Source organism: Mus caroli, chromosome 11 (assembly GCF_900094665.2).
Source record: "Mus caroli chromosome 11, CAROLI_EIJ_v1.1, whole genome shotgun sequence".
In the NCBI taxonomy this organism is placed as follows: Eukaryota; Metazoa; Chordata; class Mammalia; order Rodentia; family Muridae; genus Mus; species Mus caroli.
Genome location: NC_034580.1, coordinates 18,788,403 through 18,804,921, shown reverse-complemented (window position 1 = coordinate 18,804,921; position 16,519 = coordinate 18,788,403). Strand labels below are relative to the sequence as shown.

Genomic DNA, 16,519 nt, shown 5'->3' with positions numbered 1-16,519 from the left:
TAGCCCTGGCTGTCCTGGCACTCACTTTGTAGACCAGGCTGGCCTCGAACTCAGAAATCCGCCTGCCTCTGCCTCCCGAGTGCTGGGATTTTTTTTTTTTTTTAAGAAAAAGCTGGAGAGTGGTAAAGCAGGATGCCTGAATTCAACTTCTCACCCCCACACCACATGTACCCATTTACATGTAAGTGGGAGTACCACTGAGGACGCTTGCTGTTGATCTCTTACATCCAAGCGCACACAGATGAGGAGCAAATTTAATGTGTCTACTTTTTTGTTGGTTTTCAAGACAGTGTTTCACTGTGTAGTTTAAACTGTCTAAACAGCCTAAAACCACACTATTTAAAGTTCCTGTTAAATGTTAACTTGCTACTAAAAATCCTTATTCTTTTATTTATTACATTTATTTTATCATGTTCTCAAGACAGGTCTCTATGTAGCCCTGTATCCTGGAGCTTACTCTATAGATCAGGCTGGCCTTGAAGAGATCCACCTGCCTGTGGCTCCCAATGCTGGGATCAAAGGCAAGCACCATTACCTAATTTTTCTTACAGTATTTGAATACAAGAAAAAAAATGCAATTACTTCGCAGAAATTGACTGGAATTGGCTCATGCAATGGGAGGAGTCACTTGTGGTAAAGTCGTTCCAGAGTAGCCAGATGTGCCAACACCCTGGAGGGAAGACAGGGCATCTTGAATTGAATGTATTTATGTGTGCCTGTGCATGTGAATGCAGGTTCCTGTAGCGGCTAGAGGTGGTGGATTCCCTGGAACTGGAGCTACAGGCAGTTGTGAGTAGCCTGATGTGGGTTGCTAGGGTCAGAACTCAGGTCCTCTGAAAGAGCAGTGCATGCTCTTAGCCCCTGAAATATCTCTTGAGCCCCAGATGTCTCTAGTCCTTATAAAAACATAAAATGAAAATGATTTTTAAGTGGAGAATGCCTATTATTTAAGTTTTTATTACATATATTTATTGTGTGCATAGGTCAGAGGATCACACTGAATCCCTTCTCTTCTCCCACTGTATGGAATTGCTTTTGTTTCTGAGACAGGGTCTCATTATGTAATCTTGGCTGGCCTGGAACTCACAGGATCCACTGCGTCTGTCTTCTGAGTGCTGGGATTAATGGTCTGTAATGCCAGGTGGTTTTGGGGGAGTCAAGTCCAGATGGTCAGGCTTGGCAGCAGTGTCCTTTCCTGCTGAGCCATCTCACTAGCCCATCCATCTTTAATAAAAGGGAACATACATAGCTATATGATGTAAGGGTGTCATAGTATTTATAAGCAGAAGTAAGAAACTGTGGACAGAAGGCATTCTTTCTGCCAGACTTTCTTTCCTTTAAACTAAAAGCTACTCATTTTATTTTCACAGTTCATGATACAAATGAAACTACTTAAAAAAAAATCCCTCTACTCCTAGCCAAAACTCTTCCCTATGCTAGGTATGGGTAAAAGTTTGCTTGTCATACCACTATAAAATACTCAGGTGTAGCCCCATGGTCTGAAACAGAAAAGCAGGGAACTGATGATCCCCTGTCCTTACCTGTCTGTCTGCCTGTGCCATGCCATGCCAGGTGAGTGCCATCTCATCACTGGAGGCCTGGACACCAAGGGGATGTATCTCTCATGGGTGGTCTCATTGGAGGAACAGGTCCCACGGGCATCACCCCAGGAGGAGGGGCTGCTACTGGCATCATGGCGGTATCTCCCATGTTGGGTGCTTTCATCATACCAGAGTGTGGAGGACCCCGGGGACTGGAGCCAGGTAAGATCTTGGCCCCTTCAGGAGGTGGAACAGAGAATGTAGCAGGAGTGTCTTCCTTGTTGAAACGAAGCTGTCGTTTTTATCAGCAGGCTCTGGCCTGCTCCCCCACCCATTTCTGGAGGTAGTCTTTCCCACGCCTGTTCCCACCACCGCAGTGTCTCACAGACCGAGACATGGATAAGATGTGTGTCACAGTAGTCAGAAGAGAACCATCTACCCTGCCAGACTCCATGTCGCCCCTCCCCACCCCTTTTTTAGACAGGGTTTTATTTGTGTAGACCAAGCTGACCTTGAATTTATAGAAATGTTTGTTTCTGCCTGCTGAGTGTTGAGATTAAAGGCTTTCACTACCACCACCACCAGTTCCTCTCCTCCAAACCCCCAGCCTCAGGCAGGCTTCTTGAAGGTGCTTTGCCGATTTTGAACAAAGTGATTATTTTAGATGTTGATAAGGGGCAGCTTTATGTGGTAGTCAATGTAAATGGCAGATGTGGGGTAGTGAAAATGTAGACCATGTTCAAGGGATAAATAGGGTTGGGTAGATAACTTGGTAGGTAAAAGTGATTGTTGCTCAAGTGCAAAGCCCTGAGTTTGAATCCCTAAAACCCACATAAAAACTGGATGTGTAGGGGCTGGAAAGATGGTTCAGTAGTTAAGAGCACTAATTGTTACAGAAGATCTGGATTTGGTTCCCAGCACACAAATGGTTCACAATCATCTGTACTATCAGTTCCAGGAAAGTACAGCATACCACCCTCTTCCGGCTTCCTTGGGCACCAGGTACACACAAGGAGCACATGCAGGCAAAATACTCATACATAAGTCTTTTTTAAAAGACTTATTTATTTATTTTATGTATATGAGTACTCTTAATACACACCAGGAGAGGGTACCAGATCCCATCACAGATGGCTGTGAGCCACCACGTGGTTGCTGGGAACTGAACTCAGGACCTCTGGAAGAGCAACCAGTGCTCTTTAGCGCTGAGCCATCCCTCCAGCCCCATAAATAAATCTTAAAAAAAAAAAAGTCAGCCGGGCGTGGTGGCGCATGCCTTTAATCCCAGCACTCGGGAGGCAGNGGCAGGCGGATTTCTGAGTTCGAGGCCAACCTGGTCTACAAAGTGAGTTCCAGGACAGCCAGGGCTATACAGAGAAACCCTGTCTCGAAAAACCAAAAAAAAAAAAAAAAAAAAAAAAAAAAAAAAAAAAAAAAGTCTTAAAACAAAAATTGATCATGTAATGGCTCTGCAATTTGCACACACTCCTATGAGGACATGGGAGGTAGAGATAGGAAAATTCTAGAAGTTTAGGGCCAGCTAGCCTGGCATACACAGTGGAAAGACAACAAAGAAACACCATCTCAAATTAAGTAGAGGATAAGGACAAACACCAGAGGTTGTTCTGACTTGTGGATGTACACCAGCACAAACATGCTCCTGCAGTCACACGAGTGAATGTGTGCATGCATACACATATACACACACTAAAGAAATGGTGAACCAGGGATGTAGTAAGGAATGCTTGTGATCAGGCAAGCAAAAGTGAAGCACTTCTTCCTTTAGTCCTCCAGCACTCCTGCTTTGAAGCAGGCTACACACTTACACGTGGATGGTAGTAGACTGTGTGTTGTCACCTAGAAAATCATGTTCTGCATAAAAATGAAAAAGGGAGCTACAAAGGATGAAGACAGACCGTGAGGAGATGTGGAGTTCCTAGAGAATACAGTGGGTATTCTCATTCACAGGCCCCTGGTTTTGATGTGCTGTGGAGCAAACCCAGGACAGTGCTTGCTAGGTGAGGTTATGATGCAGAGCCAAACCCAAGCCTGAGCCCAGGTACCAGTTCTCTTACTGCCAACTACCTGGCTATTTGTTGTGCTTGGTGTTTCAGGTTCCTGACTTTCACGTTGTTCCCAAATGTTATGCCTGTTTCCCTGACATTTGTACTGAATGCTCTTTTCTATGTACGTACAATGGAGTCCTCCACTTTCCTTGTTTGGGACATTAGCACTCTATTACCTGTTAATCACAAACATTTAATCTGCTTATGGCTATATGAAGCAACCCATTCATTCACACTAGTACACCATGGTGCACACGTGGATGTTGGAATTATAGGAGTCAATTTTCTCCTTCTAGCATGTAGGTTCCAAGGATCAAACCCGCATCTTCAGGCTTGGCACTTGCACCTTTATCCGATGAACTATCTTGCTGTCCCCCACTCTAGTTTTGATTTCTGGGTAGTGCCCAAGGAGCTGTAAAATTAACAAAGTAGTTATGGTATATGTAGCTAGTGCTTTTAACCACTGAGCCATCTCTCCAGCTTCTACTAATTGGTTTTTAAAAATATAGTGTCACTATGTGCCTGGAACTCACTATGAGATCAGACTGGCCACAAATTTACAGAGATCCTCCTAAGTGCTGGGATTAAAGGTATGCACCACCAGTCACAGCACACTGTCTAATTTTTATATAGTTCTTTCAGCTCACATTTATAATTTGCTTTGAAGAATTAATAATATTACCTGAGTTTTTATACTGTTCTTACTAGCTTGTTCATTTGTAAAAAAGGCAAACTTTTATTTTTTTTCCCTACCCTTAATACTTATTTCTGGCATGCGATAGGCACTTAGTAGAAGATTTATAGAACATCTGAATGAATGGGTAGTGCTTTAATGTGCCAGTTGCATTGAAAAGGTCAGCAGAGTTGGGCACAGTGGCATATGCCTGTGTCCTAGCTATTGGGAAGCTGGGACAGTTTAGAGCTAGCTTGGGCAATATGAAAGTACAATTCCAGTGTGGAGAAAATCTGGTACTCCAAGTCCAAGTCAGGCATTCTGGCTGCAGGACTGATGTGGCCTGTGGCTCCCATTCTGCCCCTCACTGTATTCCCATCCTTACTGTTTTCATTGTTTGCTGTTACTGGGGGTCATTAAACCCACAGGCATGAGATGAGCATGCTGGCAAGTGCTCTGCAGCTCAGTTACACTCCTCATTGTTCATGATTTGATAAATACTGCTTTGCCAAAACATGGTAACATGTTCATTCATTTGCTTCCTATCTTTAGCAGCTGTTGGCAAAATAGTAACAGTAGCTGTGACAGATGTTTGATATTAAGAGCCTATAGTATTTAAAATCTGAACATTCACATAAAGATAACTCATACCTCAAACATTCTTAAATTTACAATGTTGGTATTTGGAAATAATATGTAAATTATATTAACTTGGTTACTTAGTAGAGAACCTAAAATTTTCTCTAATTTGTTCTCAAGACTATGAGACCTATGATTAAAAAACAGTATCATTATGAGCTAGAAAGATGGCTCAGGGGTTACAGTACTTGTGCAGACCGGGACACATGCACGCGCATGCGCGCGCGCGCGCGCACGCGCGCACACACACACACACACACACACACACACACACACACAGAGGCTTTAAAAAAATCTGACCATTGGATTTGGGAGGTGGTATATTTCTGTGACCCCAGAAGCTGATATGGGCAGATCTTTGTGAATCCAAGGCCAGCCTAGTTAGTCTATATAGCAAGTTCCAAGCCAGCCAGGGATACATAGTGAGAGCCTTTCTATAAAAACAAGGGGCATTAGTGTTTCTGTACTCCTATGTGTTCTTTGTAAAACAGATTCAGACAATATAAAAACGATGTTAATAAATATATTAATGATAAAGCATCACAATGTAAAGTTATTACAGGAAAACAACACGGGAAGCCAGCTTAAACTGTATGGAAAATAACATCAATAACATGATACTAAGCATTATAACAGCATTATAAGCATTATAACAGACAAAGAAATAATGAATACCTGTTTCTGTCTCTGTTAAAGCCACAAGGTTTTGTAACTTGGTTGGGAATTAGATGGAGTCACCATGCCTTTCCTTTGTAATCAGTTTCGTTTTGAATATTTTGGGGAATCTGAAGGATACTGTGTTAGGTTTTTATTCTGTAATGAAGTTTTGTTCATTTGTAAAATGAACTCCCTTGCCAAGCCTGATATCAGTCTTGGGTCCAAGTGGTGCTGCCTTAGCTGGGCTCAGGTTCTGTGGCTCTGGCTTTGTGGACCTGGACTGCTGTCCTCTTCTCTTCCTCTTCTTGAACTGTGCCTCTCATGACTCTTCGATGTCTGTTTGTGAGATTTCTTCCACCTGTGAGGACTCTTCCTCTCAGACTCCCTGTTTCTCTTGGAGGAGTGGTGTGAACCAGAGTGGTAGCTTCTTGACTTGCTATAGTATTCCTCATGGTGGTCCTTCCTTTCCCTCCTGTCTGCGTTTTTACCAGAGGAGCCAGTCCAAGCCGGAGACATGTAGCTGTCTCTGTTAGCTTCTCTAAATTCGTTGTTGGGATTTCTGAACACATGAAGGAAGTTGCAGTGCTTTCCTTTTGGACACTTTTGCATTTCGAATAAACCACAAATTGCAACCTTCCACCGGGTCACTGGACAGAATTCACACTGGAGCTGTCGTCCTGCGTACCATCTTCCATTAAAGAGAGAGAGGGCTGCTTGGCATTCTTCTTCCGACTGGTACTGAACATACACATTGCCCCGCAGATGAGGTTCCAGGTTGCAGCTGACTTTGAACTGAATCACCTTTCCCACGTTCTTGAACTCCGGCAGCACGTCATGGTAGAAATCCAAGAACTGCTGGTAGGTCTCCTCCTCACTGTACTCCAGGTTTGCGTCTGAGTCATAGTCATCCCTTCTGCACTGCTCCATTCCAAACGTTGTAAACATACTCTTCACAAGAAGGGTGGGACTTGATGTGGGAAAGTCGTGTTTCCGTGAACATCTGTTACCAAATCTGCACGCTCCCGTTTTATTGTAGAAGGGACAACTGGGTCGATATTTCTCCAGCCTTAAATCCTTGGGTGGTTCCGGGTTCTGCCAAGAGCGCTCATTTTCAGCCTGGTCCAGCATTTTCTGCACCGCTTCCTCCCTCTCTCTCTTCTCCTGTAGCTTCTGCTCCTCCTCCTCTCTCTGTTTTTTTTGTTGTTCTTCCCATTCGGCCTTTATTTGTCTCTCCTGTTCCTCCTTCTGTTTTCTAGCGGCCTCTTCCTTTTTCTTCTTTATTCTGAATTCTTCTTGCGCCTTCTCCTCCCTCAGCAGCCACTCTTCATGTAATCTTTGCCGCTCTATCTCCAGTAATCGCTCTGCAAGTTCTTCGTTAGCAGAAACATCATCGTCCTCCTCTGGTGGGGCTTCCAGAGCTCTCAGCCGAGCCATTTTCTGCCGACGTTTCTTGCGTTTCTCCTTCTTCATTGCAGCCTTGTATTGTTTTCGGCTGAGTTTCTCAGGAAACGCGGTCTGCTGTGATGCCATTTTACCGCAGAGCGCGGGGTCCCTTCCCGGATCTCGCGATAATCTTTTTTTCTCACGCTGTGGATTGAAAATGTCGCCCGCTGCTAAGTTGTTCTGCTGTTTAATGTTCGTTACCTTCCTGGACAGCGACTGCAGGGTGGCACCATTCAGCCCAGTTGACTTTCCTTTCCACCAGCCTAGAAAGCTTGAACCAGCTGAGTCACCAGCGTGTTTGCGCAGTGCAGCAACCAGTAGTTGAATGTGCGCATGCGCAGTCGAAGGCCAGTGTTTGCTTTGGAATGTGGGCTGTACCGCCTACCTGCGCAGTCACCCGGTTATCCGCAGTACGCAGGCCTGCCTGCGCAGTTATCCAGTTATCCGTGGTACTGCCAGCCTGCGCAATTACCCGGTTATCCAGTTATCCGTGATACCCGGTTGTCCGGTTATCCGTGGCACGGCCTGCCTGCACAGTCACCCGATTATCCAATTATCCCGCGCAGTTACCCACTTATCCGTGGTAGGCCTGCGCAGTTACCCAGTTTTCCGAGGTTCGCGCAGTTACCTGGTTATCCAGTTATCCACAGTACGGCATGCCTGGGCAGTCACCCGGTTATCCTTTTATCCGCAGTACATAGGCCTGCCCATGCAGTTACCCATTATTCGTGGTATGGCCGGCCTGCGCAGTTACCCGGCTATCCAGTTATCCGAGGTATGACTGGCCTGCGTAGTTACCCGGCTATCCAGTTAACCGTGGTATGGCCTGCCTGCGCAGTTACCCGGCTATCCAGTTATCCATGGTATGGCCAGCCTGCGCAGTTACCCGGCTATCCAGTTATCCGTGGTATGGCCGGCCTGCGCAGTTACCCGGCTATCCAGTTATCCGTGGTATGGCCGGCCTGCGCAGTTACCCGGCTATCCAGTTATCCGTGATATGGCCGGCCTGCGCAGTTACCCAATTCTCTGTGGCGCGGCCGCAGTTACGGATTATCCGCGGTTATCCGTGGTACAGCCAGCCTACGCAGTTACCCCGCTATCCACAGTACGGTCTGCCTGCGCAGTTACCCAGGTATCCGTGGTTATCTGTGGTACGGCCAGCCTATGCAGTTACTGGTTATGCATGGTACAGCTGGCCTGTGCAGTTACCAGTGGTTATCCGCTTTAAGGCCAGCCTCCGTGGCACGGCCGGCCTGCGCAGTTACCTGGTTATCCGTAGTATGATCAGCCTACGTAGTTACCCGGTTATCCATGGTACAGCTGGTACAGTGGTTATCTGCCTTACCGACCGGCCTGCGCAGTTGCGGGTGGTTATCTGCAGTACGGTCCGCCTGCGCAGTTATCCAGGTATCTGCAGTTATCCGCAGTATGTCTGATCTGCGCAGTTACCCTGTAATCTGCAGTTACGTCTTTACTCCGGGAAAGGCAGGCCTGCGCAGTACAACTTACTGCTTTTTTGTCTCCGCCCCCTGCAGTGGGAGTGCTCCTGCAGTAAGAATGCTCAGCCCTGAGCCTGGGCAGACCTGTCTCACTGCAGGGGTCCCCTCCTTGCTGGTGCTGGCAGCTCACCTTCCCGGGCTCCTTTATGTGGGTGCTGGGAATAGAAATTAAGTTCTTATATTTGTTTGGCAAGGGCTTTATCAGGTAAACCGTTTTTCTGGCTTCAGCTCCTCACTCTTGTGGAAAGTAAGGGGTTTTGTTTTTGTTGTTGTTTGTTTTGTTTTTTAAATATTGAATGTGGGCCTGGCGTGGTGGCACACGCCTTTAATCCCAGCACTTGGGAGGCAGAGGCAGGCGGATTTCTGAGTTCGAGGCCAGCCTGGTCTACAGAGTGAGTTCCAGGACAGCCAGGGCTATACAGAGAAACGCTGTCTCGAAAAACAAAACAAAACAAAAAAAAATTGAATGTGTTTTGTTCTTTGCAAAACACATTCTTTTCATTTGTTCTGTACTGTAGTTTTGTGGGGTATTCACCAGAGAAGACTGCTCAGACAAGGGTTTAAGCCAAGAAAAATCTTTTATTTTTGTTTGTTTGTTTGTTTTTTCCGAGACAAGGGTTTTACTGTGTAGCTGTGGCTGTCCTGAGACTTGCTCTGTAGACTAGACTGGCCTTGCATCATGCTATGTTTAGGTATGGCCCCCATAGACTATTATGCTTGCACAAGCCTATAGGGACCGGGGAGTAGAATGTGATGGTTTGTATATGCTCCACCTAGGGAGTGGCACTATTAGAAGCTGTGGCCTTACTGGAGTAAGTGTGTCATGGGCTTTAAGACTCACATCCTAGCTGCCTGGAAGCTGGTCTTCTAGCAGCCTTCAGATGAAGATGTAAGACTCAGCTCTTCCTGCACTGTGCCTGTCTGGATGCTGCCGTGTTCCTGCCTTGATGGTAATGGACTGAACCTCTGAACCTGTAAGCCAGCCCCAATTAAATGTTGTTCTTATAAGACTTGCCTTGGTCATGGTGTCTATTCACAGCAGTAAAACCCTAACTAAGAAGAAAGATCTGCCTGCCTCTGTGTCACGAGAAAGAAGGTAGATACCTGTGTATAGCAAAAGTTATGTTTTATGCTGAGGATCATCATACAAGGTTCACACTTTAAATTTGTAAATACGGTCCTAAGTCTTTATCCCCACGGTGCTCGCCTGTGTGAGGTATCTTAGCTGGAGGTCAGGTCCAGTCTTACACAAGTCTCTGATTTGAGGCTCAGGATCCTGGGGAGACTGTCCAGCCACAGGGCTCATCTAGGAGGTGTCACTCCAGATATGTAGAGCAGTAGGCATCATGGGGTTTATACCTGTATCAGGCTCTCTTGAGTGTGTGAAGTTGCTGGGTTCTGGTTATCAGGCACAGTGTTGGCTGTAGTGGAGGTCTAGACTAAGCTATTTTTACATGTCTAAAGACTTTTAAAAAAATACTATACTGATTACACTGCTTCCTGAGTGCCAGGATTAAAGGGCTACAATGCTGTCACTCAGCTAGAAAATCTTTATTAGGCTGCTGGTACTACACTGTGTGTTTGGGACTGTAGTGTAGCACTGAGACTTTCTCGGGGTGACCTTTTAAGCACAAAAACCATATCCTAGGTTGACATATTTCAGTTAACGAGAACATCTAGCCAGAAGCAGAACTAGTCAGAAGCAAGGTTAGTTCATTTAGAAACTTTCCCATAGCTTATGGGCTTTGACTGATTAAATCTTTGTTTTAATTTTTGGCAGGTGGTGCTGTCTGTGTGCTGAGTTTTATGGCCTGAATGGCACTTCCATCATGGAGTCAGTTGTGTTAAGGTCTGGGTCCCTATTACAGAGAAAGATTTTACTCTTACAATATGGTTTGGATAATGTAATTAAACATTAGTAAAAATAGATTTAAAGAGGTCCCCCCCCCCCAAAGAAAATTAAACAAATCCAGGCAGTGGTAGTGAACACTTTTAAACCCAGCACTCAGGAGGCAGAGGTAGGCAGATCTCTTGAGTTTGAGGTCTGTAGAGTGAGTGTCCGAACAGCCAGGATACACAGAGAAACCGTGTCTCTAAAAACAAAACAAAACAAAACTGTGAGTTAATTACTTGGGATACAGTCTCAGTCTTTAATATAGATTGGCCTGGGACTCACTGGGTAGCCCAGGTAGGACGTGAACTTGCAGCAACTATCTTGCACAAGTCTCTTGAGGGTTGGCATGACACAAGTCATGAGGTAAAATATGGGCATAGTCTTAGGTTTTAGCTGTAATTTTATTTTTCTACTGTAGACGGCAGTAGAATATTGGTTTGCTAATAGCTGCAGGACTGCATAAAGATGTCTAAATGTTTCCTTTTTCTGGAATGTTCGAGGCAGAAAATGCTTTTGCTGGCTATTCAACAGTAATAATTTTGTGTATAAAAAAATCTAAACATTTGACTTGGCATTTTGAAATTAAAATTATTTTTAACAAAAAATTTGTTTCAATGGGTCTGGCGAGATGTCTTAGTGGTTAAGAGCTCTTTTTGCAGGCTGGCAGTGGCAGCACAGCTTTACAAATGCATGGATGACAAGTACGTGCCACATACAGATGGATAAATTAATATAGTAGAATTTTTAATTATAAAATTAAAAAGAATGGGAGCCAGACAGTGGTGGCGCATGCCTTTAATCCCAGCACTTGAGAGGCAGAGGTAGGCGAATCTCTGAGTTCAAAGCCAGCCTGATCTACAAAAACAGAAAAACAGAAAAGAAAAAAAAAAGTGCTTGTTGCTCTTCTAGAAGATCCAGGGTTGATTCCCAGCACGCAAATGGTGGCTCACAACCCAGTGTTACTGCAGTTTTAGGGGATCAGAGGTCTTTCTGGTCTCCAATTGAGGCAAAAAATTCATACACATGAAATAAACAAATTTAAAAATTAGAAAAAGAAATTGTTTCAACTAATTCTTTCATTAAAAAAACAAAACAAAACAAATTCCACAGAATTTTGTATAGCCAGGCACAGTGCTTGTACATGTCTGCAGTCCTAGAACTGGGGAGGAAGGAAGAGGAGGATTGGAAGATGAAAGTCATCCTCGACTGCAGCCTGGGCTTGCTTATTTATACGACTGCCTGCCTATCGATCTATCTATCTATCTATCTATCTATCTGTTTTTTTGAGACAGGATTTCTATGTAAACCCCCCCCCCCCACACACACACCCCTCTTTCTCTCAGGTTTTTGTTTCTCTGTGCAGCCCTGGCTGACCTGGAACTCATAGTGATCCTCCTGCTTCTGCCTCTCAAGTGTTGTACTCAAAGGTGTGTGCCACCATGGCCTAGCTTTAAAAGTCATTTTTATTACTATGTGTGTATGAGTATTTTGCCTGCATGTATGTCTGTGCACCGTATTCATGCCTGGCACCCACAGAGAGCTTCAGTTCCCTTGGATCTAGATGGTCGTGAGGCATCATGTGGGTGCTGGGATCTGAACCTGGTTCTTCTGTAAGAGCGGCCATGTTCTTACACACTGAACCATCTTCTCTAGCCCTATACTATTTCTTAACAGAGAACCTGCAATTACCATTTATGACTTTTAATTTACCTTTCTTTATCCAGAGCATATTTTGCATTAAAAAAAACAAATTATTATTAGTTTATATGAAATATAGCCATGTATTCAAGTCACCATCATTGTATACCTCTATGGACTTTGTGAACATCAGTGAGACAGACTATTTCCTTGCCCCTTGTACGTGGATATTCAAGGAGTGGCTACATATGGGAGCATCCTGACAGTGAATATGAATAAGCACATAAAGATGAAAGCAGAAATATAAATTAGCCTTTTTACAACTTTCTTTGCCTCCTGTAGAAGAATTTTAATCCAGCAACATGGATGCTCTGGGAAGGGATAACATCCAAAGACCTAGGTCTGTGTGCTCTGGCTAGAATGCAGATGCACTCCACACCTTCAATCCCAAACAATGTACATAAGGTTAGTGTGCAGAGGAAGCAGCACTAGTATTTGAAAGTGATGTCTAATTGAGAGGCAAAGTGGTGAATCAGAGAAAGATTTGACAGAATGAGTCAGAGATAGGATATACCCAACTCTTATGAGAACACATGCGAAAGAGAAGCTATTTAAGAGCAGTGCAGGGAGAGGAGTCAGTGGGGGTCAGTGCAGTGAGTGCGGCACAGTGGACTTGAGTTTGTTCCTGAGTTCATGCAGTCAGTGTAGGTCAGCAGAGGCAGCAGAAGCTAGACAATAGGAAGGAGCTAGAAGATTAGAATAAATTGCCAGAGTTAGTTTAATGACAGAGCAATTCAGTTAGAAGCTGAGAGAAGTCAGATTGAATCAGTCAACTTGGAGAGGAGTTTTAGCCAGAATGGCAAAGTTGAACCAGCCAGCCAGAGTTCAGAAAGAACTAAAAAGGATAAGATATTCAGCAGTAAGTCTCTGAGACAATTAGGCGAATAAAAGTTATTTTTATAACCTCCATTTCTCATTTTTTTTTGATGTGTCACTCATTCTTTTTTTTTTAATTTTTAATATTTTTTATTACGTATTTTCCTCAATTACATTTCCAATGCTATCCCAAAAGTCCCCCATACCCCCCTCCCAATTCCCTACCCACCCATTCCCATTCTTTTGGCCCTGGCATTCCCCTGTATTGGGGCATATAAAGTTTGAAAGTCCAATGGGCCTCTCTTTCCAGTGATGGCCGACTAGGCCATCTTTCGATACATATGCAGCTAGAGACAAGAGCTCCGGGGTACTGGTTAGTTCATCATGTTGTTCCAACTATAGGGTTGCAGATCCCTTTAGCTCCTTGGGTACTTTCTCTAGCTTCTCCATTGGGAGCCCTGTGATCCATCCAATAGCTGACTGTGAGCATCCACTTCTGTGTTTGCTAGGCCCCGGCATCGTCTCACAAGAGACAGCTATATCTGGGTCCTTTCAGCAAAATCTTGGTAGTGTATGCAATCTCATTTTTTAAAAATATACTTTGTGTGTGTGTGTGTGTGTTAGTACTGGTTGTTCTGCAGCTCAATATGTAGACCAGGCTGGCCTCAAACTCACAAAGATCCTCCTGACTCTGTTACCTCCTGTGCTGGAATTAAGAGTCTGCTGACATACCTGGCACATAGTGACCGTCTTCGTTAGGATTTCCATCACTGGGAACAGACACCATGACCATAGCAACTCTTGTAAAGTAAAACATATCATTGACTTACAGTTCAGAGGTTTTATACATTGTTGTTATAACAGGAAGCATGGCAGCATGCAGGCAGACATGGTGCTGGAGAAGGAGCTGACTTGTCTGGATCTACAGGTAGCAGAAGGAGACTGGGAGTGCCTCTGGTGTAGCTTGACCTCAAAGCCTGCCTCCATAGTGACACACTTTCTCCAACGAGGCCAAATCTACTGGAACAAGGCCACACCTCCTAGCAGTGCCACTTTCTATGGGATAAGCATTTAAACACAGGGATCTATGGGGTTCATTCCTATTTAAACCACCACATCAATGTGGGCAATGAGACCTTCCTCCTAACCACGTGGGAGCCGAGCCAGTCTTCTCCTAGTAGCATTCAGATGAAGATGTAGAACTCTAATCTCTTCCTGAACCATGCCTGCCTGGATGCTGCCATGCTTCCACCTTGATGATAATGGACTGAACCTCTGAATCTGTAAGCCAACCCCAGTTAAATACTGTCCTTATAAGAGTTGCCTTGGTCATGGTGTCTGTTCACAGCAGTAAAACCTTAACTAAGACAGTGATTTTTAAAAAGGGTTTATTTATATTTAACTATATGTGTAAGAGAATGTACTGTATTTGGGTTTAGAGAGTGTGTGTACCATGTTTGTGCTGGTGCCTATGAAGGCCACTGGGGTCAGAGTTCTTGAACTGGAGTAACAGGTAGCTGCCTGGTGTGACTGCTGGGAACTGAACTCTGGTCCTCTACAAGAGCAGTAAGCACTCTTAATTGCTGAGCCACCTCTCCACTTCTCTGTAATGACTTTTTTAAAAAATTTAAATGGTAGAAGTACTGAGAAAGCTCAGCAGGTAAAAGTACTTGCTGTGTAAGCCTTGATGTCCTATGCTTTATCCCCAAACCCATGTAGAAGGCCAGAAAGTGTGTTGGTGTGCATCTGTAATACCAGGGCTCCCACAGCAAGATGGAGACAGAGACTCTTGTCTCCTAGAACCCCTGGACCAGCTGGCCTGGAATACCCAACAAAGCAGAAACAGGAGAGACCCTTCGCAGCAAGGTGGAAAGAAAGGACCAATTCTTTTTTTTTTTTTTTTCCATTTTTTTATTTTGTTTTGTTTTTTTCTTGGATATTTTCTTTATTTACATTTCAAATGTTTTCCCCTTTCCAGGTCTCCCCTTCGGAAACCCACTATCCTATCTCCCCTTCCCCTGAAGGACCAATTCTTAAAAGATGTCTTCTGGGACTGGAGAGATGGTTCAGTAGTTAAGAGCACTGACTGCTCTTCCAGAGGTTCTGAGTTCAATTCCCAGCAACCACATGGTGGCTCACATCCATCTGTAATGGGATCCGATGCCGTATAGTGGTGTGTCTGAAGACAGCCACAGTGTATTCACATACATGAAATAAATAAATAGATCTTTTTTTAAAAAAAAAAAGATGTCTTCTGACTTCTGCAGATCTACTCTGGCATATGCACCCCTCCCCCACACTGATAATAATAAAGTTAAAAAGTAGAGTGGCCTACAGGCATCAGAATGAGTCAGTATGAATTTACTGAGGTCTCCAGTGAGTAACATGATGGGCATGTGAGTGCAGCTGGGGGGGCAGGGGACAGCAGAGCTGAATGTGAGAGGCTTAGCCTGAGTGACAAAGGTGATCTTCATAGCCCCAAATCATGAGCTCCCTTGTTGTTACTTGTTATCGTTGCTTTTTCTTCCTCTCCTATTATGAATTTCTACTCTTTGATGGCAAATTCACTTAAAAACAAATGGCTGTGTGTTTGGAAGTCTTAGCAGAAGTGCTGACCTGATTAGTCAGTTTACATCTGCGTCTAATTGAGGTAGGCTGTAATTGCTTTTAGTTTCTACTGTATCTGAGTTTACTCCTGCTTTTGTAACAATGGACTGCTTGGCTTACACAGTAGAACTTATTTCTCTGTGTGTGATGTAGTAGAAAAGACACACACACGTGTAAGAGTTGTAATACCATCAGGAAGCTCCTGTCTGCATAACTTCTAACACTGATCACCTCTCATGTGATCCCCAGATCCCCAAGTTAGGAATTTGGATGTGAGTGGGACATACATATCCATTTGTAGTACACTGGAGTCCCTTTTCCTCTGTGATGATACGTTGTTTCCATAGCACAGGTTTGAAGAAGAAATGAATCATTAAGCTTACTTGTTAAAATTAACAATCAGAATCCCCCTCATTTTTTTTCTTTTCAGTACTAGAGAACAGACCCAGAGATTTGCACTTATTAGGCAAGCACACTGCCTCTAAGATATTTTATCCTCACCCCTCAGATTTTACTTTTTTATTTTACTTTTTTGAGATAGGATCTAGCTCTGTTGTTTAGGCTAGCCTGGAACTTGCTGTCTAGCACAGGCTGGCCTGAGTGCTGTGTTCCCAGGTGTGTGTCACTGCTCCGAGAGCTGCCACAGAATCTTCAGTGCACAAGGTTAACATTGTTTAGATAACCAGCATGCACTGGATGCTCTCATGCTGAGGGCTGAAGTCTTGTTCTGAATCTGAATTGTTCTTTGTACAGAAAGAGCACGCAAACAGCACAGCTATGGCTGTGCTTAGCTTTGGTTCTGGTCCTGTTTATTTTGGCTCTACTACAGAGGTCAGATCCTAGGGAAGTAACTTTTGCCTTGCTCACCTTAAAAATAAGACTAAGGGCTGGCGAGATGGCTCAGTGGGTAAGAGCACCCGACTGCTCTTCCGAAGGTCCAGAGTTCAAATCCCAGCAACCACATGGTGGCTCACAACCATCCGTAA

The 16,519-nt window shown here is 44.3% G+C and overlaps 1 protein-coding gene across 3 annotated transcripts in view; it reads left to right on the top strand.

Moving 5' to 3' along the window:
• Commd1 (copper metabolism domain containing 1) overlaps positions 1-16,519 on the top strand; it is an 86,617-nt gene that overhangs the window by 2,326 nt on the left and 67,772 nt on the right. Inside the window, exons 1-2 of one of the 3 annotated variants that reach the window (XM_029483247.1) lie at positions 1,625-1,763; positions 6,232-6,434. The exons of 1 other annotated variant lie outside the window; for it this stretch is intronic. In XM_029483247.1, the coding sequence (XP_029339107.1) occupies positions 1,625-1,763; positions 6,232-6,434 (342 nt within the window). Of the gene's footprint in view, positions 1-1,624; positions 1,764-6,231; positions 6,435-8,627; positions 8,724-16,519 lie in introns of those variants that run through there. One more of the 3 variants, XM_029483246.1, reaches the window with a different exon arrangement.